Genomic DNA, 26,258 nt, shown 5'->3' with positions numbered 1-26,258 from the left:
ATAACTAAAATCCGGATTTTTGGCCTCTGTGTGACACCGCCTATTATCAGCCATAATAGGCGGTGTCACACAAAAATCCCGACACATCTTGAATAAACCAGATTTTAGAAATCTATTTTTCTCATTTACGTCGGTGACAGACTGGTGACAGACAGGCTAAGAATAATCCGGATAACTCAAATCTGGATTTTTGATGGGTCATTGCGCATGTGCCGTTTAGGTAGATAAGCATTGTGACATCACACGTTCAATCATTAAATGCGCGCTAATATAATTGCGCGCAGGTTATGATAGCGCGTAAAAAACCTTATGCCAGCCAATCACGTTAAACTTACACTGTCCTTTAAAGGGATTATTTCAACATTGGTGTCAGACAGAAAAATCCCTTAAAAAAACCCTTGAAAAATCCATTCAAGAGAGAATTATCTTGCTTCATATGAGGATTTTTGAAGGGATTTTTGAAGGATAATTGGTGACAGACAGCCAATTAAGAGGGTAACTAAAATCCGGATAACTAAAATCCGGATTTTTGGCCTCTGTGTGACACCGCCTATACTGTCACGAAACAATCTTGAATCAATTAGGTTTACATCAAATGACAAGGATCTAGGAGTTTCGTTGTATAAGACAAATGATGCATGTTTTCATTCGTTTATTATACGATCTATCCGCCCTCGTTGATGCGTTTTTGTTCAGTCTATTGTCTGTCTGCCGACCATCTCGTTGGTGTGACTTGGTCTAATATGTAACCAAAACATTCCAATAATGAGTAGGTGTAATAGGTAACCAAGGCTATCTAACTATTTCTAACTTATTCTCTTTGATAATAACTTTTCCAAAATGACACTCTACAAAAGTATAAGCAATAGCGAGGCTTTTATACGAGATTAGAAGAAATGCAATCCTTCCTCTATATAACTGTCATTCGAAAGACATTTCGCTTTTGTTCTTTTCAACCTCCATAATTTTCTTGAATAATAATGACATAGAAGACGCATGAAATTCTATCCTACTAGTAACGACATAATAATGTATATTTGCTTGTGTTATTATTATTTTTAATGTCTGTTGTAGTCACTGCTTATTTGTGAAATCATTTTTATTTTCACATTCTGATGTTATATATATGATATTTTGATAGACGTTACTGTAGTCAATGCAATTGTGGTGGTGTTAGTATCTTTTTAATGTATAGATATTGGAATAATATGGTCCAGTCTCTTCTTTTAATTCAATTATGTAGTGAAAATATTTAAACAATAAGATACATTACGGTTAACCTTTCATATTTTTCTCTCTTGTTGTTCTGTTTTTATGCCTGTGGACTCACAACTGATGTTCCTCCCATTGCTGACCAATTCACAGGAACTACTAATGCGACTTCATCAACAGGTATGGGTAAAGTGTTGTGAACAGAAACCTCGTGTCATTCAATTATAACTAACTATTGCTACCGCATACAGCAGTATTAATTCCCATAATACATTGCGCATCCAATACCTCGGCGATTATACAGACACAATAACTTCCGGGGATTCTAAAACACGTATTTTGCTATACTACTCCACTAATCCATTCTTTGTGATTCTTAATTTAGCTCGATAGTTACCAATTTAAAAAAATACAAGAGCAGTAAGTATATTTATAGGATTTATTAGGCAGTTTTAAGTGTACCTAGATGATAATCCGGAACGCAGCTCATAGTCGTAAACCGTGTACTCTCATAACCTCATATGCGCTACAAGTTCTAGACAAGGAGCCATTTAGGAAGCTTGCCACTTTAGACAGGTGGCCTTGGAAGATGGATGGCCGCTAAGACTACACACATGTTTGGTACATTGATATGAAAATAACTCACTGTCTGATTAAGGGGCATTTACATCCTTTTACATCTACCTAGACGTCACATCGTCCACATGTAAAGTTATATTGTGAGCTATTCATAATTTGGCTTAGGGATTATAATTTAGGTACAGTTAAAATTATGAGTTTTGTTCATGATACGGTACAATATACTACCGTATGAAATTGATGAATCGGGTGTTAATCTGCATTTGCCACACTCGACCCAGGTGAGGTTAATGGGTACCTGGCAGGAATTCATTCCTTGAAATGTTAGAGCGCCATAATGGCAGCCATGCTAAAGCCGGGGTAATAATCCTGGAGGGCCAGCAGTGTTGAGTCTGACAGGTGCGACAACAAGAACCCACTTTTATCATCATTATTATTATTATTATTATTATAGGTAAATGTTAATCCGCATGTCACAAAATCGTGTGAGCAGACCATATTTTGAAAAAAGATCAAATTTTTGTCCTTCTTCATATTATCCAAATTATTCTCCGAGCTATCTAATACCGTTCTATTTAAGACGATAACATTCCGATGCATTCTATGCATGGATTGTGATATATCAATTGCTTTCCAGAATGATTCCATTGGCCTTACAAAAGCATAATTTTAAAAATATTTTCTCTCTTTAATCTGAGAATCTCATTTCCCCCCTTTTATTTGCGATAGTTTATATTCATTTGGACCATGGTGATACAAGAGAAATAACCTCACCAAACTATCCTGCCGATTACTACGATAATGCTGTGATAGTCTGGGCGGTCTCTGCTCCACCGGGGTATGGCTTGAGGGCGCACTTCACAGATTTCAGACTGGAGGAATATTACGATTTCTTGACTGTGAACGAAGGTCTCACCCCTCGTTTCGAGGAGAGTGTAGAGTTGGCCCGCCTAACAGGCACGCAGGATCCATGGATCACTATATCTAATGGACCTTACGTCTGGCTCAGGTTCACCAGTGATGGTAGTGTGACCAATCCAGGGTTCAGATTGATCGTGGGTGTCGTGAATATATCAGGTACATCAATTACACCATATTGCTTCCAATGGAGTTATGCTTTCAATCACACATGCAACACCGAAAACCGATGAAATATGTCGGGATAATTATATTAAGAACAGGGGGCGTTTCATGAAACAATTAGTCAATGGTTTTCACCGACTGATATCATGTTCACCGATAATTCTTTTGTCACCGACTATTTCCAGGACTGTGATTGGTCAAACGGTGAACATGATATTAGTCGGTGAAAACCACCGACTAATTGTTTCATGAACGCCCCCCTGGAAAATAAAATCGAGGTTGTATCTGGAGCATATTTAATTCAATGATGGAATCGTACTTTTCTATCACTCACTGAGAATGTGGGTGTTTCTTTTGTTCTGTTCGTTTTAAGGGTGTGTGTTTTGTAACTCTAGAATACTCAGTCTCTATAAAATGGTATTTTCTCGAAAAACTACATGAATTATCCAGCGCTAGTAAGACCAAATGAAACTTATATTGGAATGGAATAATTTTTTTTATTTTTTTTTTAGCCTTTGTCTATTGGTATACAGTTCCCTTGTCAAATCATATTCTCATTTCTTCTTTATAGAGAGTTTCTTATGCCCTGAATTCGGATACCATTCTATTAATTTTATCCCCAGCACCAAGAAACGGATCCTGCTCAGACAGCTGCTGTGTGAACTCAGAGTATTCGTGTAATCCTGATGGTTGCTACTGTGACAGCATGTGTGTTGATAATGGAAACTGTTGTGACGACTACTCCGACGTATGTCCCACCCCTGGGAATGGAACTGCACAGCCTCCAACACAGTTTACTACGCCCTCGTTGATTTATACTAGTAATTGACTTTCACTATTTGATCATCGTGGCCCTTACCCCCAACTTCTCTTCTTTGTATTGGATGTAAAATTTCTGAGTAATTTCATAGGAGAAAAAATGAAATGGCGCATTTTCATCGTCAGCTATGCAATCTACTATTTAATTGTATTAATTTGTTGCCAGTAGGATGTATTTTTAGCCATATTCGTTTAACGATTTTCAGGTTGTACAAATCCTCAAATTCCATTTCTCTGCAAATTGTAACCCCAATTATATACAGATCAATTCTTTAAAAAAACGATTATTTTTTGAAAATTTATATAATGGTATAGTTGCAAATTAGTACTGTCTAAAAAACTTATTTTAAAAATATATATTACATTTAAAATTAGGTCTTGAATTATTTATCTAACCCTGATATGTTTTATACTTGTATAATGTACTAACCTGAATCAGTAAGTAAAATAAGGTCTCATATTAAATGAAAATGTAATAATTATATAACATAAGGAAAATACATTAGTTATTTCATGGTTTGCAATGCAGGGATCTAAAATGTTCTTTTGCCAATGCATGCGCATAATGTTACACTGAATGAATCATTGTATTTTCAGACGTCGTAATATCCAACACGACATACCAAATGCAGATACTGAATGAAATCGTAAACGTGTCGTCTCCGAACTATCCCAACAACTACAACAACTTCGAGAACATCTTCTGGCATGTTCAAGGCCACGTCGGGTACGTCCTGGCTATACGTTTTGGGAGAGTGGCCATGGAGTCGTGCTGTGACTACGTTAGTCTTCACGTCGGCAGTTCCGATATCTTCGAGGAAAGTACGCAGATATTCAACCTGACTGGCGACCTGAGTGGCAATAACTTACCAGATGACTATTGGTCTGGCAATCCCAATATGTGGCTACATTTCCATACGGATGGATCCGACACGGACCAAGGCTTCATCGCATGGACGCATGTTGTTCCATCCTTTGGTGAGAAACAAAAACCATTGAACAGACCTTACATGAAATTAATGGCGCGCATTTTAAGGCTAATTGGGTAGGCATATTTCAATGTAAACAAAATGTAGATCTATATTTTGTTTTAAATTATCATCTAATTCCACATGAATTATCATACAAAGAAACATCTGGACGAGCATCGAGCAGATTTCGTGCAGGTCATGCAGTCATTAATTTCATGCATATTTCGATCGTTAGATCAAGCGTTTCAAATAACAGTTCTTTTGGATGTCTTGTAATTGTTCGGAAAAAATCTAAACCTAAGTTTAGAGTGTTTTGTTAAGATTTATGTGTGAGATGGTCGAGACTTTGAGATCAATGACGGACAGGCAGATCCTGTGAGAGGGACAAGCAAACAGTCTCTTTATTAGTAGTAACCAGTAACTGACACATTACATATGATATAACAATGCTGATAATCTTGGAGATCATGGATTCCCCAAACCATGTCATTTTATCAAATATAAAACGAGTAAATTTGCCCTTTAAAAACCAATTGCCACAGTACAATGCAGCTGAAACTCTCAACATTAACACAGGTAAATACCTGACCCAAACACTTAAACAAATAAGTAACAGTCAATATAAAACTCATATAAAGCAACTAATTCACAAAGTTGGATAAGCCAACACACCAAGCTAGGTTTAATAACCTTATCATGCGACCTCTATAATCACTACTTAATTCGTGTTCAATAAACTATACCTTTAACTTGTACATTTTAATATCAAGACAATGCAAATATCCTAATAACATAAACTTAAGTAGGGCTATCCTGGTTCCCTCTTTTCAAAGTAAGCACATCTTATAGAATGAATAATGAAACTAACAATATCATAACAATGGAACAAAGATAAAATATCCCAAGACCAGAAACATCAGTAATTAATCTCTTTATACAACTTTCATCAACCACTCCAATCCAAATATTCATCTTCCATACTTTTCTTACTTCCAAACAAACTCCAGCAATCTCCTGGTCTATTAAACATTGCTCTTACTTCTATTATCCCATATCAATTTAACACGTAACAATATTCTTTTATAGCTACCTGCAAAATGAGAAATAAGGTTTACAATGATAGAGGGCGCTAGAAACCCTCTGATGGCTAAATAGTCAAAGTTCGATCATCACTGATTGATGTGCCATAATTAATATCCCCTTAGCAACCAAAATACAAACAACATGCAATGCTTTAACACTCAACTTCTGTCATAAGCACTTCTTTTCTATGCTCCCTTTCTATGCTCCCTATATTTCTCGCTGACCTCGTTCCTGAACCAAGACCTATACTCATCACATAAGTTAGAGCGTATAACTCTGGCCCTGGTCCTGGGACCAGGTACAACATTAGCGCGCACGCACTACACCCAATTTTGGCACCACATTCAACTACTAGTAATTGTACATGACCATGTACTACAATGTAAATGCATATAACAAATCATAACGCTAAGCATCACACATTTTAACATTAAATCCTCGCTTTCAATAAAGTCATATCAACCCACATGATACATCAAAATAATCACTGACATCGTTCTGATACAATACACATAATGTACATTACACATATTTAGCATGACAATATCAATATTTACTCAATATAAAACCGGTTCGAGTTTGGTCAACTCACCTGTGAGAGGGACAAGCAAAGAGTGCCGGCTCGTCTCAGCACCTTGCCCTCTACAGGTCACAGGGTAATTTCCCAACCCCTTACATATAGAATAAGATGAAGATTTGTAATTTGTTATACATTCTTATCAGCAATGCCTTTGTGAATGTAACTCTCTTTCCAGGATGCGATAGCGATCAGTACGAATGCCAAAATGGACAATGCATTTCAATGGGTGCTGTATGCAATGGAATCAATGACTGTTTAGATTCATCAGATGAATCTAACTGTGGTGAGTGTTCTTGTCTCCTTTTTGTTCTTTGTAATATTATATATGTGTATTAAGAAGCTGAAATTTACCGAAAGACGTTATAATTATGTTGTCCCGTTAGTCGTTGTCATTACTCACTGTCATCGTGATGTATGTTGTCTCAGATGGTAACCATGACGACGGTTTCCAATGCCCGGATGGTCGATGTATGCCTGTATGATGTGATTTTGAATGCAATGGCGTCAATGACTACGAAAAAACTTTGTTGATTAAAGATATTGCCGTAAGATGCCCAGTTTAGCTCAATTATAATAATAAATTTGGTTTATATATAGGCATGCACTTTTTACCATGTTATGCCCTTACCCTACATTAATTAATTTGAGTAACTGTGAGAACAAAATCGATAAGTGTTTACAACGTTAAAAATGTTTCTTTATTAATGTTGTAACACTCAAATCTAAATCAAAATGACTGTTTTGTCCATACTTTAATTGACATATACTTTAAACATTGTATACCGTAACTCTTCATTAATTACATGAAAGAAGTACTTGTCCGGAAAAAAATGCAGACATTTTCTAAATTCTTTTAAAAAAGGTTTTCAGATCCTTTAAAAAATACGTATTTATTCAATAACCAATATTTATGAGAAGAAAAAATTCCCAAAGAAATATCCCCAAAATATCCTTGAAAGACTCATGTACGTGACAATACACCTATGTCAAAAGCAATGCATTTGGGAGTTTTTCATTCCGAACTCATTCTTCTGTTAAGGTGGGTGTTGATCACAACCTGACTTAAAAAATAATGAGGAAAATATTAACATAAACCAAGGAATAATGTCAAATAATCAAAAATATTGAAATGGCGGTAATATCAAATGAGATACATTACGGTTAACTTTTCATATTTCTCTCTCTTGTTGTTCTGTTTTTAAAACTGCCTGTGGACTCACGACTGATGTTACTCCTATTGCTGACCAATTCACAGGAACTACAAATCCGAATTCATCAACAGGTATGGGTAAAGTGTTGTGAACAGAAACCTCGTATCATTCAATTGTAACTAACTATTGCTATCCCATACAGCAGTATTAATTCCCATAATACATTGCGCATCCAATACCTCGGCGATTATACAGACACAATAACTTCCTAAAATTATCATCCACTTCCACATGACTTATCATACAAAGGAACATCTGTACGAGCTTTGAGCAGATTTCGTGCAGGCCATGCAGTCATTAATTTCATGCATATCTCGATCGTTAGATCAAGCGTTTCAAATAACAGTTCTTTTGGATGTCTTGTAATTGTTCGGAAAAAAATCTAAACCTAAGTTTAGGATGTTTTGTTGAGATCTATGTGTGAGGTGGTCGAGACTTCGAGATCAATGAGTTTTTCATTTTTCGCATATATCATTTCGGAAACAAACCATTCTATTAATTTCATCCTCAGCACCAAGAAACGGATCCTGCTCAGACAGCTGCTGTGTGAACTCAGAGTATTCGTGTAATCCTGATGGTTGTTACTGTGACAGCGTGTGTGTTGATATTGGAGACTGTTGTGAAGACTACTCCGACGTTTGTCCCACCCCTGGAAATGGAACTGCACAGCCTCCAACACAGTTTACTACGCCCTCGTTGATTTATACTAGTAATTGACTTTCACTATTTGATCATCGCGGCCCTTACCCCCAACTTCTCTTCTTTGTAGTTGATGTAAAATTTCTGAGTAATTTCATAGGAGAAAAAATAAAATGGCGCATTTTCATCGTCAGCTATGCAATCTACTATTAAATTGTATTAATTTGTTGCCAGTAGGATGTATTTTTTGCCATATTCGTTTAACGATTTCCAGGTTATACAAATCCTCAAATTCCATTTCTCTGCAAATTGTAACCCCAATTATATACAGATCAATTCTTTTAAATAACGATTATTTTTTGAAAATGTATATAATGGTATAGTTGCAAATTAGTACTGTCTAAAAGCTTATTTTAAAAATATCTATTACATTAAAAATGTAAATTTTAGGTCTTGAATTATTTATCTAACCCTGATATGTTTTATACTTGTGTAATGTACTAACCTGAATCAGTAAGTTAAATGAGATCTCATATTAAATGAAAATTCAATAATTATATAACATGATGAAAATACATTATTTCATGGTTTGCAATGCAGGGATCTAAAATGTTCTTTTGCCAATGCATGCGCATAATGTTACACTGAATGAATCATTGTATTTTCAGACGTCGTAATATCCAACACGACATACCAAATGCAGATACTGAATGAAATCGTAAACGTGTCGTCTCCGAACTATCCCAACAACTACAACAACTTCGAGAACATCTTCTGGCATGTTCAAGGCCACGTCGGGTACGTCCTGGTTATACGTTTTGGGAGAGTGGCCATGGAGTCGTGCTGTGACTACGTTCGTCTTCACGTCGGCAGCTCAGATATCTTCGAGGAAAGTACGCAGATATTCAACCTGACTGGCAACCTGAGTGGCAATAGTTTACCAGATGACTATCGGTCTGTCTATCCCAATATGTGGCTACATTTCCATACGGATGGATCCGCCACAGACCAAGGCTTCATCGCATGGACGCAAGTTATTCCATCCATTGGTGAGAAACAAAACCATTGAACAGACCTCATATGAAAATAATGGCGCGCATGTTAAAGCTAATTGGGTAGGCATATTTTAATGTGAAAAAAGTGTACATCTATATTTTGTTTTACATTAGGCCTAAAATAAAAACTTGTTACATTGCCCTTTGGGTGCCAAAACATCGGTCGGTCGGTCGGAAAAGATTTTATTTTTTTAAACTTTTTATTGTGTCGCTCTCTTTGTGCTGATATTTTCAAATTTGAATGTTTTTTTTCTTTTTCCCGCCCTCTTTTAGCTGATATTTCTCAGTTTTTAATGCTTTAATACATGTGCTTCAGCATCATCATTCTATTGATATCTTTTTCACCTCATAATTATCCATTGTTTGCACGAGTGAGAATTTTCGAATAATTTGATTTTATGCATTTATATCCCATTTAAACAAACAAAATACATATATTTTTATATTTTTATTCATCAATAACAAAAATCTAAAAAACGGTTTAAAAAAAAAACTTTTTTAAAATGCCGACCGTAGATTTTCAGATTTTTCGGTAGGTCACAAAGGGCAATTCTACAAGTTTTTATTTTAGGCCTTATCATCCACTTCCACATGAATTATCATACAAAGGAACATCTAGACGAGCATCGAGCAAATTTCGTCCAGGTCATGCAGTCATTAATTTCATGCATATTTCGATCGTTTGATCAAGTGTTTCACATATTAGCTCTATTTGATGTCTAGCAATCGTTCGGAAAAAAATCTAAACCTTAATTTACGATGTTTTGTTGAGATCAATGGAATAAGGCGAAGATTAGTAATTTGCTATACATTCTTATCATCAGTGCTCTTGTGAATGTAACTCTCTTTCCAGGATGTGATAGCGATCAGTACGAGTGCCAGAATGGACAATGCTTTTCGTTGAGTGCTGTATGCAATGGAATCAATGACTGTTTAGATTCATCAGATGAATCTAACTGTGGTGAGTGTTCTTGTCTCTTTTTTGTTCTTTGTAATATTTTATTTTTTTCAACATTTTTGTATTAAGAATTTGAAATTTACCGAAAGATGTTATAATTATGTTGTCCTATTTACTCGTTGTCATTACTCACTGTCATCAATACTTAGTTGTCTCAGATGGTAACCATGACGACGGTTTCCAATGCCCGGATGGTCGATGTATGCCTGTATGATGTGATTTTGAATGCAATGGCGTTAACTACGAAAAAACTTTGTTGATGAAAGAGATTGCCGTAAGATGCCCAGTTTAGCTCTTTCTCTAAGTTACACTCGAATTATAATAACAAGTTTGGTTTATATATAGGCATGTACTTTTAACCATGTTATGCCCTTACCCTACATTAATGAATTTGAGTAACTGTGAGAACAAAATCGATAAGCGTTTACAACTTTAAAAAAGTTTCTTTATTAATGTTGTAACACTCAAATCTAAATCAAAATGACTGTTTTGTCCATACTTTAATTGACATATACTTTAAACATTGTATACCGTAACTCTTCATTAATTACATGAAAGAAGTACTTGTCCGAGAAAAAAAATGCAGACATTCTTTTAAAAAAGGTTTTCAGATTCTTTAAAAAAATACGTTTTTATTCAATAACCAATGTTTTTGAGAAGAAAAATTTCCAAAAGAAATATCCTCCAAAATATTCTTAAAAGACTCATGTACGTGACAATACACCTACATGTCAAAAGCAATGCATTTGGAAGTTTTTAATTCCGAACTCATTCTTCTGTTAAGGTGGGTGTTGATCACAACCTGACTTAAAAAAATAATAATGTCAAATAATCAAAAATATTGAAATGGCGGTTATCAAATGAGATACATTACGGTTAACCTTTCATATTTCTCTCTCTTGTTGTTCTGTTTTTAAACTGCCTGTGGACTCCCAACTGATGTTCCTCCTTTTGCTGACCAATTCACAGGAACTACAAATGCAACAGGTATGGGGTAAAGTGTTGTGAACAGAAACCTCGTGTCATTCAATTATAACTAACTATTGCTATCCCATACAGCAGTATTAATTCCCATAATACATTGCGCATCCAATACCTCGGCGATTATACAGACACAATAACTTCCGGGGATTCTAAAACACGTATTTTGCTATACTACTCCACTAATCCATTCTTTGTGATTCTTAATTTAGCTCGATAGTTACCAATTTAAAAAAATACAAGAGCAGTAAGTATATTTATAGGATTTATTAGGCAGTTTTAAGTGTACCTAGATGATAATCCGGAACGCAGCTCATAGTCGTAAACCGTGTACTCTCATAACCTCATATGCGCTACAAGTTCTAGACAAGGAGCCATTTAGGAAGCTTGCTACTTTAGACAGGTGGCCTTGGAAGATGGATGGCCGCTAAGACTACACACATGTTTGGTACATTGATATGAAAATAACTCACTGTCTGATTAAGGGGCATTTACATCCTTTTACATCTACCTAGACGTCACATCGTCACATGTAAAGTTATATTGTGAGCTATTCATAATTTGGCTTAGGGATTATAATTTAGGTACAGTTAAAATTATGAGTTTTGTTCATGATACGGTACAATATACTACCGTATGAAATTGATGAATCGGGTGTTAATCTGCATTTGCCACACTCGACCCAGGTGAGGTTAATGGGTACCTGGCAGGAATTCATTCCTTGAAATGTTAGAGCGCCATAATGGCAGCCATGCTAAAGCCGGGGTAATAATCCTGGAGGGCCAGCAGTGTTGAGTCTGACAGGTGCGACAACAAGAACCCACTTTTATCATCATTATTATTATTATTATTATTATAGGTAAATGTTAATCCGCATGTCACAAAATCGTGTGAGCAGACCATATTTTGAAAAAAGATCAAATTTTTGTCCTTCTTCATATTATCCAAATTATTCTACGAGCTATCTAATACCGTTCTATTTAAGACGATAAAATTCCGATGCATTCTATGCATGGATTGTGATATATCAATTGCTTTCCAGAATGATTCCATTGGCCTTACAAAAGCATAATTTTAAAAATATTTTCTCTCTTTAATCTGAGAATCTCATTTCCCCCCTTTTATTTGCGATAGTTTATATTCATTTGGACCATGGTGATACTAGAGAAATAACCACACCAAATTATCCTGCTAATTACTACAATAATGCTGTGATAGTCTGGGCGGTCTCTGCTCCATCGGGGTACGGTTTGAGGGCGCACTTCACAGATTTCAGACTGGAGGAGAATTACGATTTCTTGACTGTGAACGAAGGTCTCACCCCTCGTTTCGAGGAGAGTGTAGAGTTGGCCCGCCTAACAGGCACGCAGGTTCCAGAGTATGCAATATCGAATGGACCTTACGTCTGGCTCAGGTTTACCAGTGATGGTAGTGTGACCAATCCAGGGTTCAGATTGATCATGGATGTCGTGGAGATATCAGGTACATCAATTGCACCATATTGCTTCCAATGGAGTTATGCTTTTAATCACACAACACCGAAAACCGATAACATATGTCGGGATAATTTGATTAAGAACAGGAGAATGAAATCGAAGCTGTATCTGGAGCTTATGTAATTCAATGATGGAATCGTACTTTTATATCACTCACTGAGAATATGGGTGCTTCTTTTGTTCTGTTCGTTTTAAGGGTGTGTGTTTTGTAACTCTAGAATACTCGGTGTCTATAAAATGGTATTTTCTCGAAAAACTACATAAATTATCCAACGCTAGTAAGACCAAATGAAACTTATATTGGAATGGAATCAATTTTGTTTAAAGGCTTTGTCTATTGGTATACAGTTCCCTTGTCAAATCATATTCTCATTTCTTCTTTATAAAGAGGTTCTTATGCCCTAAATTCGGAAACATAGAAAAAGCTCAATATTGTGACGTCATCGTTGACTGAAAAGATGGATGCGATCAACGTAATTGTTGCAAGTAGAAAGAGAAATTAATTTGACCATAAAATGTCCATTATATATACGCAAACAATGTTTAGTTGTTCTTCGATCATATCCGAAGAGAGTAGGAGAAAAATACTGAGAGAAATAGAGAGGGGCTATAATAATAATTACAATGTTAACATAAACCAAGAAATATTGTCAAATGATCTAAAAAAATTGAAATGTGGGATATCAAATGAGATACATTACGGTTAACCTTTCATATTTCTTTCTCTTGTTCTTTTTTTTTAACTGCCTGTGGACTCACAACTGATGTTCTTCCCATTACTGACCAATTCACAGGAACTATAAATACAAATTCATCAACAGGTATGGCCTATGGTCAACAATTGCTAAAACTTTTTATTTAAAAATTAACATCCTAAGTCCTATTGGAAACCTCGAGGTTAAAAGTACTATGTCCCATTTGCAGGCCCCAAAAATGAAAAGGTTAAATTCCAATGGCATTTGAAAGATAATACTGATTTAGAACTTCCTTCAAAACGAAAGGGCTGAAAATATTTTTTTTTGGGGGAAAATAACGACGATAAGTTGTCGAATCGACATAAATGATTGCAATCACTTATGTTAATAGTCTGATTTTCAGACCCTTGTTCTGAATGGTCGTATGTTTTGTGCTGCGCAAAGATACAATCAGTTAAATTTTGGCCATTACAAGAATTAGGTTATTGATGTTGACAAATGTTGCGTATACCTGATACAGCTCACTTTATGTATTTTATTAATCTGTTACTCTCTTCTCACGATCGCAAGGGTTTAAAAAACATCAACCTAACGCAAACTGGATAGGCTTGCCCTTTCTCTGTTAATGTATTCGAACTTTACCACGTTGTATTGCGTAACCCGAACATAATTTCTAGGGAATATAGAATATTTAATTTACCCTTGAGTTGATATTTGGAAAGTCTTTGTGATCTTTTAATTATTTAATATGGAGTTCATTTATTAATCTTTACCAGATATACTTTTCCCGATATATTTGTTTTCTCTTAGCCACAATTATGCTGAGAGAAGGTGAAACCGCCGCGTTGGCATCGTACGGTTATCCATCTCAATTCTACTCAAGAGATTTATTCTTGACATGGAGGGTAGCACCTGTCGATGCCTCGCTGGCTATGATCGTCAAGATGGAGTCTGTAATCCTTAGGAGTTCCTCAGCTACTCTAGAAGTAACTTCGATAGATCCTAACCCTGGTGAATTCTACTCTTGGAAATTTCGAGGGGATTTGGACCAGCGCTTCTTCCAGACTGCCGACAAAGTGTTCCCGAGCGGTCAGCTTGACATACAGGCCCGTGGCAGGTTCACTACGGTGGCATTTAAGATAGAGGTCGTACCAGTGCAGTTGGAAGGTGGGTGTTAACAATATAGTCTCTAAAGTGTTCCTACAACAGCTTGCAAAATACATGCATCTATTCCATTCATGTGGGTAGGTGGTATGGTATCACTTTGGGTGATGTATTACAAATTGAAATAATTTACTGTCCCTGTCCGTACACAAGGCCTAGACTCTATGTCCCAAATCTGTTGTAGAAAATTATTTCAATGACGTCCGTACTTTTTTGGTTTATTTTGTGTTAAATATTGATATGCAGCTTATGTGAGCGAGAATGATACTTGATTCTCCTACATTGCGTCAAAATGAAATACATCCATGACATTGCCTTTGTATAAAGTCTAACATATCGATGAGATATAATGAAATAATTTTTTTTCATATTCACATATGTCCATGTTACTTACCAATATCTTAAGGAATGATAAATTAGTACAGGTCAATGCATTTTTTGTATTCCAATAAACGATGAGTAACTGTTTATGACCAACGTTGATTTTCATGATTTTAGACATAATAATCTGTGGCGATCACCTGATCACCGAAAGGAACTTGTGCGACGGAATATTGGACTGCTCGGATAAGAGGGACGAGGACAAATGTGGTAAGTTAGTCATGACAGAGCACCACCACATTGACTATCAAAAATCACTCGTTACTATCGGTATTAGAAAAGGGATTCATGTCATGCTAGTTTAATCATATGAATGAGTGTTGAATTATCATGATATTGATAGTTACCGTTAACGTATTCCCAGTATCACTCGTCTCTGGCTTAAATTCACTGAATAAGGAGTATATGAAGAAAAAAATAGTTTGAGGTATGATGTGTAGTGAAGCAACTTAACCTGTTGACTACTGAATTATCTTATTCCCATAGGCTTAACACGGGGACCACCAGGTTCCCGTAAGCAATGGGTTGATAAAAGTTGGGCTTGTTTGCCCGGGATAGCTTCATTTGTATTAATATTACACTTTATGCGGGACCATTAGGTTTATCATTACTCCAGCATTGTCAAGTCCCCTCTATTACACATGGGTCGAGAGGAAGGATTGTCCGAGAACGTAAGCACCAAACAAGGGCAGAACACAGAAGCTCTCTTACGAACGTCCCGAGCCTTCACAACTAGTCCATTACTGTTCATGTAGGATTTGGTTTTGTTACCTTCATACGTATATTAACGGTCATGGTTTGAATTTTAGAAAGATACGATTGACCTCACTGTAGATATGTGCGTACCTAAGGCCATCCTCTGACTTATAACTCCAGGTCAAAAGGAAGGGTTTTTCGTTTCCCAAACGGATCAACTCTTGATCTCGCCTTTGTTGTATGAGGAATACATCAGCATCACCAGACCTCTCCAACTCATCTGGACGTTCATGAACGTGGAACCTGAATTGAAGATACTCATCAATATCCGGAGTCTCGTTGTTCAACCTGAGGACAGCATAACACTAGGATCTGGTCCTGATCCTTATGACGAAGATAGTGTCATCTTCAAGGTTGGGTGTTACATCTTTCATATTTAACTTTTCTTGTTTTATTCATTATTTTAGTATTGTTTATTTTCAATGGCTCATATTCCAATGAGTTGAAGAAAAAAAATACATGTTAAAAATGTGCAATTGTACTAGATTTGTGTGAAATATTAAGTCAGCTTTCATTAAACTAATCTCATGAATTCCTCTCAACTAATAAACTAAATATATCAACTCAGGAGCAATTCCAATGTGAAAACAATTGCGTTTACTACTTATTATTTATTAAGCTTGAAAATATCTTGCATAATTACCATTTTACTTTAATGTGCATGGAATCAGGATTTTGATCAAATTTTATGAAGATGAATACAGAGAATGTATTTTCATATAGCCATTAAAACGTTGCTATCAATTGTTATTTTAATGTGAGCAATACACTCTAATGGTTGACAGTTGCAATCTTTATGAATATTGCAGTTTGAATCGACATATTTTCGTGATACGACCGGAGAGATCATACCAGATATTGCGCTTCAACTTCAATCTTTCTGGGTGCGATACGAGAGGGTCTCCGAAACGGCTAGCCTTGTCTTCCAAGTCAATACTGTGAGCGAAGAGCCATGTAAGTCCTTTGTTTTCTTTCCTTTTATGCATTTACTGTATGAGACATGTATAACTTTACGAATTCAATGGAAGCTTTAAATATAAAATGGTTTTTCGATATTTGTCCCTTTTATAAAATAGACATCAGACTTTCAGAGCTGCCGTTGATGTAATTTACGTCCTCAATGATTTTATATAAACGTATGTTCAACTATCGCAGGTTTTCTTACTTGATTCTTTGTGTTTTCTTTTTTGCTACCATGATTTTACATGCTCTACATTATGTATCGAGATTTGGTGGATATTTTGTCTTCAGTTCGATGGGGACCTACTCGAAAGCACCACATTACTCAAAACTACGCCTTTTCCACTGTCCAAGTTATTGAATAAAACCAAGAATGGTTTTAAAAGCTTATAACAATTCATAAAAATCAATGTAAATAAATAAGTTATTAAGAGATTATCGAGAATCCTTCTGACTTTATACGGGACGGACAATAACATATTTTTCATCTAAGAAGCAACCATCTTTACCTTATATTTCGCAGTACAATGCCCTGCAGATGAGCTACCATGTTCGGGACCATTTACAGGATGCTACTCGGAACAAGAAACCTGTAATGGCGTCTTTGATTGTTTTGATGGGCAAGATGAGGATGGCTGTGGTAAGATCATAAAGATTGCCAGTAAAACCAATATATAAATCATTAACTTGAAAATCAGCATCACCTTTCATTTCTCTCCGTGTGTCTGTACCCTTATCTCTCTTTGTCATGTTGATATTAATGCCGGTATGATTTCACATCTTTGATACTCTGTTATTATAATTTGCCTTTTTCTAGTACAATGATCTCAAAAGTAATCGATAAATGATAACTGAATATACTCACTTATGATTTAGGGGTCTAGCAACTTTGTAGGGTGTGCACGGAAAGATGTCACAGAACGGTTATGAATATGAGGAGAGATAAACATTTCTTCAATAACTAAATCACAGTTGGGCTGTATTATCTTACAAGTTTAGACATTGCAATACGTATTAGATTACAAGAAAATAGGCTACATAATATAGTAGCTCTTGTGAATTGCAAAATATTAGGCAAGTTCCAAAATATTTAATTTAAATAGATATATATATATCACATATGATTAAGTTTCTATCTTCTTTATCTCTGTCTATCTATCTTTATCTACGACATTCTGCGAACCCCTCTTCTCTCATTCCATCTGCCTGCCCTTCTGTATGTCTACGTTTCCTTCCTTCTTTTCCCATACTGAAATTAACAGAGTGTCCAAATATTTGGGAAGCTCGATGTACCCTACCAACAGTAGGAAGCCTTTGTATTCATCGTCTTGAGTTCTGTGATGGGAATGTTCAGTGCGGGGATGATGAATTGGATTGCAGTAAGTATTTATTTCAGTTCGGACTCCGTTTCCCCTCTGAAGATTTCTCTCCTCTCATATTGTTCAAGCAGATGGTTATTATTATATTCAAGTGTTCTTAAAACTCATATTAATGATAATTCGTTGAAGCATCTTTCTAGATCCCATATCAGTACACATTTATATCTTTGTTCAATTTTCTTTGTACATGGGGAAATATAATTGCCCGTTCATCTTTTAAAAAACATGTCAGTTTGTAACTGCTGTTTTATTCGATAATGAAATCAAATGAATTAGTTCAGTTCAATTCTTAAAGTCATATCTTAGTCTTTTGAAGTCATTTACCGAAACAAAATAAAATTGTTTTGTCATAATCATATCGACACACTCTAGCAATGCGAAATCAACTCGCCGTGAAAAACAAGAGAAGTATACACAGTTGTTTTAGAGAAGAAATCTAAGAAATCTAAGATGGATGATATGACTGTTAATAGTGCCTGTGTGAATCCTCTTGTAGCTTTCCAGTGCGACAATGGACGGGTGATTGCAGAGAGGTTTGTGTGCGATGGATACAATGACTGTGGAGACAGTACAGACGAACACCAGCAGTGTGGTATAAACTTTCGTTCACTTAGTTTATATTGATGTATTCATGTAGAATGTACATTTGGGAAAAAGCAAAAGATTACTACTAATATCAAAGGGACCTTTTTTCTTCTTTTAATGACAAACAGGAATTGGTACAATTACAATCTAACAGGAACAATGTAATCTGTTGCTACATACATTGGTTTAAATGTATCCTTCATGTTTCATACACTAATAAATTTTCCATTCAATCTTCATTGAGAAAGTCAGACAAAATCTCAGAAAATTAGGAAAATTCCACGTTCTTTAATCCAACGTCGCATTATGGTGGAATGTATTTGGAATAATTGTGAAGAGGGAATATCATGTCACCAGTAATTGTTTCATGGCATGGCCCCAAAATTTGCTCAAACCCATGATAATGTTCTGACGCTATGCGAGTGAATCATAAATTATTTCAGAGGAAGAGTTTTCTTTAGTAGATTTATTGCGGATTTTTACCTGTAGGATTTACATTGATTTATATTGTTTAGATGTACAGGTGTCGTAATCGAGTGGTTTAAGCATTTGTCTTGAAATGCAAATTTACATTTGCCGCTCCATACCCAGGAGAGAAATTGGGACCTGGTAGGATGGCTAAAGCCTTGTGTTAGTAATTGCCATATGCCCTCACATTGAATATATGGTAGGAAAACTCCTCAAATAGTTGAGATGGAGCACATTGTGCGCGCGTGAATGAATCCGATGATCGGGGTAATTAAATATGTGTAAAGCGCTCAGAGACAGTATTTCGTATACATACAAATCAAGATTATTATTATTATTATTATTATTGAATTCCAGAGTGTGCTGCGCACCAGTATGACTGTGGAGAGCGGTGCATCCTTCAAAATGATGTATGTAATGGTTATGTGGACTGTGCTAACGGCAGTGATGAGGAAGACTGTTGTAAGTATCAAACGGACGGTATTGGAGAGAAAGAAGGTTACTTTACATCATGATCTAGTCTGAGATACACATTGTGGTAGATTTGAATGCTCATTTACATATACATTCAAATCTCATCTTCATTTGACCTTACCCTTGCTCGTAGATGGATCGTATCTCTTGGATTTTAACGTTTGGGGTTTTATTACTGTCATTATTTTTCTTCTAGTTCTTCGTCTCTTTCTCCTCTTCCTCCACCTTCTTCTAGTTCATGTTCTTGTTCTTATTATTATTACTATTTCAATTATCATTGATATCAATATTAGTATTATTGTTATATTTTGTATAATTTGTATTCTGATGAATTATTGCTGATATACATTTATTTTGTCTAAATTGTTTATATTCTATGAATTCCTGCCTCCCTTTCTCCGTCTCTATTTTTTATTTTTGATGCTCTCTTTTGTTGTCTCTCTATCACCGTATTTCTCTAAAATTATCTTACTCCTTTATCATTAATCATACTTCTCTTATTCTCTTTAACCTGTCTATTTACCCTACCCTCTCTCTCTCTCTCTCTTCACTTTCTGTTTGTCTTTCTTTCACCCTCCCTCTCTCTCTCTCTTTCTTTCTCTCTCTCTCTCTCTCTCTCTCTCTCTATCTTGCCTTCACTTTCTGTCTGCCTTTCTTTTACCCCCTCTCCCTCTCTGTCTCTCTACCCCTTCACTTTGTTTTACCCACTTCCCTATCTACCTATCCCGCTTTCATGACGATGTAGCTTGTCAGAGCTTCGAGTTTGAGTGCGGTAACGGATCTTGTGTGCCGTTCTGGAAATTCTGCGACGGAAATTATGATTGTTCGGACCACTCTGATGAACAAAGAGAAAACTGCAGATGTAAGGATGCGTATAAGAACAGCCTTTTAAATATTATATAGATTTACATGTTCGCACTTTTAAAATTGTCCTTGGTAACTTCAAATGTACGGCTTATTTTCTTTAAAAATATACTTTGATATGTTATACGGTTTATTGATAAGCTGTTGATATTTTTTCATTTTAAGAAAGAGTGTTTCTTTCCCTGGAAGTCATTTATAGTTGGCACTTATCAAATTCATATTAGTCATACGATTGGCATTAGAACGCACGATAGTACGCTTTTCTATATACATTTTGCTATACCTTAGTAAATTCGTCTTATTAAATACATTCTACCCTCTTCTAGACTGTCCAGGAAATTATTTCCAGTGCCTAGACTTCTCGGGTTGTCTGACAGTTGATTTGATCTGCAACGGTTCACCTGACTGCATGGATGCTAGCGATGAATCTGACTGTGGCAACATGACTCCGAATAGGACTATGAATAACCAAACAGAACCTAGGACAACATGGGGGCCTGCACCATTACCCACCTGGAGACCCGAACCCGAAGGCACATGGACACCTGAACCTGAAGCCACATGGGGACCCGAGCCTGAAGGCACATGGAGACCCGAACCCGAAGGCACATGGAGACCCGAACCCGAAGGAACATGGGGACCTGAACCCGAAGGGGGACCTGAAGGCACATGGAGACCTGAACCCGAAGGCACATGGGGACCCGAACCCGAAGGCACATGGAGACCCGAACCCGAGGGCACATGGAGACCTGAACCCGAGGGCACATGGAGACCCGAACCCGAGGGCACATGGAGACCTGAACCCGAAGGCACATGGAGACCCGAACCCGAGGGCACATGGAGACCTGAACCCGAAGGCACATGGGGACCCGAACCCGAAGGCACATGGAGACCCGAACCCGAGGGCACATGGGGACCCGAACCCGAAGGCACATGGAGACCCGAACCTGAAGGCACATGGAGACCAGAACCCGAAGGCACATGGGGACCCGAACCCGAAGGCACATGGAGACCCGAACCTGAAGGCACATGGAGACCCGAACCCGAAGGCACATGGAGACCCGAACCCACTTGGAGACCTAAACCTGAGGAAACATCAGAGCCTCCGTCAGGTAACTTATACCAATGTAACATAAATCTATTCAAGTAGAAGTGAAAAGATATTGATTTTCCATTTTTGAGAATATAAATTAGTAGAATTCATGTCATAAAATTGCACTCCCCATTTTTATTTCGAAATAGAGAATAACATCGTTAGAAACTGCTAAATATTTTCCTCTTTACAGTGATATTTGAAGGATGTGGTCTTCGACCTGCTCTTGAACTGCACCGGGTGACCCACGGGCAGGACGTTACCAGTCTAGGCACGTGGCCATGGCAGATCGCACTCTACTGGGATAACGAGTTTGCATGCGGCGGCAGCATTATAAGTCCAGAATGGATAGTGACTGCTGCTCATTGTGTGTAAGTCTTGTGCATAAAGCTCACTATCTACCGACAAGTACCACTTTTTTAACTTAGTTTCGGCGTGAATACCCGAAATACATACAATAATTGTTTATAGCAAACAAGTCTGTTAGAAAAGTATTGATCAACGTGCTGAAAGCTTTCTATTGCGTGAGGGATGGATAAAAGTCAATTTTATGATTTTTCCCCCTTTTTTCTTATTGTATTTCAAAGGCCATGAAGGCTAAATTATTTGGGTTGATCGACAATAATTAAATGCATATAGTGTCTCAGGATTTCCCATCCACAAAACATGTCATACATTTCAAAATGATTCGAAGGTCGTCAGTGATTTATTCCTTTCGAATACCATTAAGAAATTACTGCAGTAAAAAATAAACCCCATAAACTCCCCCCAAATCATTCAGCCTACTACGTTTCCAGGCTTTGCCTCCTTATTTGTACTAAATAACTTAACAATCTCCATTGATCAACGCGTTGTGTACAATATTTGGAGTTTCTTTTTCCATCTTTTCCATTTTTTTTCAGTGATCCCTCTTTCAGCCTCGCAATCCAAGCAGGAACATTGTCGTACAATATCAGTGCAGGAGGACCGGTCCATCAAGTAGAGAATTACTTCATTCATCCACGTTATAATGACGGATCTGCGTTGGCCAATGATATCGCACTTCTTAAGTTGGTCCATCCTCTCACTTTCACGAATGAGATCGGACCTGTGTGCCTTCCATCTCCCGATGATGTTTTAGAAGTTGGGTCTTATGTCACCTTCACAGGATGGGGCAGCTACACCAGACGATACAGTGAGTTTCTCTTTTTAAATTCTAGATATTTACAAAAGCAAAAACACGTGTCAAAGTTTACAAAGCCGATGGGATCTCAGTTTGATTTGTTTAATACTTGTATACATTTTGAAATTACAGAAATGAAATGTTTCGTGAAGTAAAAACTTACTATGTAGGAAAGACAGTGCAAATTTACATTTCAGATCATCATCTCCATCAAATGTTTTTACAAGATGGTATTTTGATTATATAGAAAGAACCTTTCCAGAATGTTTTGTCGCTTGACGAATTTTAATAATTCAACTCTTGTATTTTCGTGAATTTCGTGAATAGAAGCTGTTAATTCCCTTTTCTGTACTCCTTTGATGTTTTTGATGTGAAATTGACAAATATTGATGTCTTTCTTCATGATCTCACAGGCCCCCTACCTGACTATTTGCAAGAAGCCCGTATGCCTGTCATACCAAATGACATCTGCCAACGGAACTTCAAATTCATCCCAGTCCTTCCATCAATGTTCTGTGTAATGTACCCTACGGGCTACAATGGCATATGTACGGTAAGTTTATTGTTCAGTAATAAATTATTTACCACTCATTATTGGATTGGAGGAATATTTAGTTTTAGGAGTAGAGGTCTGCTCAGACCTAGACTAAAAAATTGTTGAGTATCAATTAAAAAATGCCATGTTTACACCCTGCTTTCATTAATTAAGGAATTTGAATATTGTAGGCATATAGTGTCATCTTTATCTGGAAAGATCTTTACTGATAACAAAATGGTGACGCCTATAAATTCACAGGGAGATTTTTCTTTTAACAGTGTATATGATTTGGCTTAATTCACTCTGGATAACTCAACCAGGTACTTTGTTTTTTGCTCAAAACTTTTAGATTTTAAGGATACAGAGGATGCCAAATAATCACAATGCTTCCAATCTTATTCATGACCTATACTATGGTATGCGATGTAAGGGTAAATGTTAAATTGACATAATTCAATCCAACAGGGTGACAGCGGCGGTCCTATTGTGCAGCAGGACTCTGGAAGGTGGACCCTGTTTGGTGTTACCAGCTGGGGTGCAGTGTGCGGTGGACAATACCAGCCAGCTGGTCTGACTCGTGTCTCTAGTTTTATGGATTTCATTGCCTACACAATCCATGCCAATTAGAAAAGAATACTGAAAGTCTATGATTCTACACAATTAGATAAGGAAGCTTACAATATATGATAAGTGGATATCGAACTATAGGGCTTAGTATTAGTGTTTATTACTTGTATGATAACAATAGATTTGATTCAGGTGTTGAAATAAGTTGTTTTGACTCGATTTTAAAGCTTTTTAGATGTTAAAGATTTTACTGAATTTTGTATTCTAAACAATGTAATTATAACAATTAAAGTAATGTTAAAATGTATTTGTTATTTTTTATATGTGAACATTTATTTGTAATTTTGTATGAAATGTAGAACTTTATTTTGAATTTCGTTTAGGAGAGGAAAGAATACAAACTTATAAAAACAAAAAGCACCACAAAGCACGTCTTCAAACTCACTAAGCAGGCAAAACAGAAGCCATTTCCCCGTCTTTTACTTTCTTAAAAAGCAACATTATTTTAGGTTTTGAAGTGTTAGGTTCATCTAAAACATAATGCTTGTATAGATAATACTAGAATAGCGAACAGGTTCATAACCGCAAGTTTTGATTTAAGTTCTCATAATTATGTTTGACGTATATAGCATAGTTAACTTACTTGTATAATAACAGAACTTTGCCTCATGTCTGGTGGATAGAAGAGCATAAATGATATTGTTGTACAGTGACTTGTTAAACGGGATAAAGTGAGATGAATATTAACACGGCGCTGAGGCTTATAAACTTAAAAACTGAATTCTTAAATTTCAAAATGTAAAATTTAAGTTACAGACATGACAGAGTCTCGTATAACCTAGCAATGTGTTGATTTAAGTCAGCTTCATATCGTACTTAGATTATGTTTGGTAAGAATATTTAAACTCATGAGCACCTAGTTGTCCAATATTATTCCATCGCAATACTATTTGTGTTTCTGTCGTTTTAGTTTATAATTATATATTTAATATACTTCAAGGTGTGTAATACTGCATACTCATTTACCATAAATGTGTAATTATTATAAATGTTCTTTAGGGTAATGCATGGAAATCTAAGTATCATTCATACTAATAAGTTAGGTCAGTCGTGTTTTATAATTTTCGACATTCACATTAAAATCAACAGGTAGCCAGTACTTAATGGGATTATTAGATGTGAAAAATATAGAGTGGCTGTAATTCTTTGTATTTCTAATTAGGTGTGTAGCTCTGAATGAAATTTTTCGTAGGGTGTGTATTTCAAGTTTTATTTGTCATAAACAGTGTAATTCGAAAGTAAAGAATCTTTCTCAATATAACGTCTTACTCTGAATATTACCTAAGGTGCGTAGTTTTGAATACGCTTTCTTATTATTTATGTAATTTCGCATATATTTCGCTTGTAAAGAGAGTAGCTACACGCTTATAATACTGCTGCTAAAACCATTTTCATACCGCAACGACTCCAAATTCAGGAATGTTTTATCATTTTCAACAGCTCCAATATAACATTTAATTTTCTTTCCAAGCAGACGTGTTTGTAATTTCTCTGCGTTTTTTGTTGTGGTAAAATAATGTGTACAATAAATATTCGTTTATCGTCGCAGCAGTTTGACAAAAGGAAAATACGATATAAATTCCTCAAAATAGTTTTGTATTTCTTTTTTGAGCGTCGAAATCTCGATTTTTACTATATCATCATACCTTAATTTGGTATTTCAAAGCCTGCTAAATTCCCTTAACGATGACGTTCCATTCGTAATGATTATATAATCGTGGAATGAGCAGTACACGTTAATATGGGGTCAATCAAAAGTGAAATGTTCCAAAATGCATTAGTATTGTCAATAGTGAATTCTTCATTTGTTCGGGGTCGGATTGTGCTTAAAGGTCGGGTGACATCCAAATATAAGTTGATTCCTGTTGATGCGCTTGGCTGCATACAACTCAAATTTTGTTATTCAAACATCTAAATATATTTCATAGATTTTTTAAATATTACACACAATTTTTTTCTTCAGACCTGCTTAAATCCACCCTTAAAAATGCTCCGGATCTCATTCATCTTGTGACATCAATGTCAATCATTAGTGAGCTAACCCCGCCCCCCCCCCCCACTCAGTCTTATTTAGGGTACGCATATGCGTGTTCCAAGCGACCCCCCCCCCCTTTTTCAGCAAAAGTCTCGTGTGTAAAGTCAATACGGGTCGACCTTTTTCTTTTGTTACGAAAGGACATTTTGGTAACACGCATGGAGTCCGTCCGTTCTCGGAGTGGGGGGGGGGGGGGGGGCGGGGAGCTAACAAGAGACAGTGGTATGTAACTTACCCCAACTAAGCACATGCTAACAAAAGAATTAACTTCTTTCATACAATACGTCCACATTACCTGTCGTTTCCTGGTGATGCTACAGCACGTCTGACCTGGAAGGTGAAAGAAAGGAGTGGAATCAAGCCGCTTTCCTTTGACCCCATGCTCCAAGCCGCCGAAAAGTCATGCGCTA

General features: G+C 36.4%; 1 protein-coding gene across 1 annotated transcript; it reads left to right on the top strand.

The window, feature by feature from the left end:
• Positions 1-765: 765 nt before the first annotated feature.
• Positions 766-25,288, top strand: LOC100893142. The gene is made up of 27 exons (XM_030984935.1): positions 766-782; positions 1,265-1,392; positions 2,521-2,868; positions 3,498-3,695; positions 4,291-4,671; positions 6,503-6,610; positions 7,583-7,609; positions 8,050-8,247; positions 8,846-9,226; positions 10,086-10,193; positions 11,160-11,177; positions 12,306-12,653; positions 13,462-13,488; positions 14,173-14,529; positions 15,025-15,117; positions 15,784-16,016; positions 16,473-16,617; positions 17,147-17,263; positions 17,886-18,002; positions 18,499-18,594; positions 19,413-19,517; positions 20,275-20,391; positions 20,720-21,505; positions 21,680-21,857; positions 22,389-22,660; positions 23,062-23,201; positions 23,652-25,288. Exons 1-27 carry the CDS (start codon positions 766-768, stop codon positions 23,811-23,813), a joined length of 5,205 nt encoding a protein of 1,734 aa, XP_030840795.1. The 3' UTR covers positions 23,814-25,288.
• Positions 25,289-26,258: the final 970 nt, after the last annotated feature.

This window comes from Strongylocentrotus purpuratus, unplaced genomic scaffold (genome assembly GCF_000002235.5).
Source record: "Strongylocentrotus purpuratus isolate Spur 01 unplaced genomic scaffold, Spur_5.0 spur5_scaffold_14, whole genome shotgun sequence".
Lineage (NCBI taxonomy): Eukaryota > Metazoa > Echinodermata > Echinoidea > Camarodonta > Strongylocentrotidae > Strongylocentrotus > Strongylocentrotus purpuratus.
Note: the sequence above shows the minus strand (reverse complement) of the source record. Positions and strands in the feature narration are given on the sequence as shown.

What these genes read in the sequence shown, in the direction of transcription:
- LOC100893142 (XM_030984935.1), top strand. An exon ending in AGACGAACACCAGCAGTGTG is followed by an intron (nt 18,595 to 19,412) that starts GTATAAACTTTC and finishes ATTGAATTCCAG; the next exon opens with AGTGTGCTGCGCACCAGTAT. An exon ending in ACAAAGAGAAAACTGCAGAT is followed by an intron (nt 20,392 to 20,719) that starts GTAAGGATGCGT and finishes ACCCTCTTCTAG; the next exon opens with ACTGTCCAGGAAATTATTTC.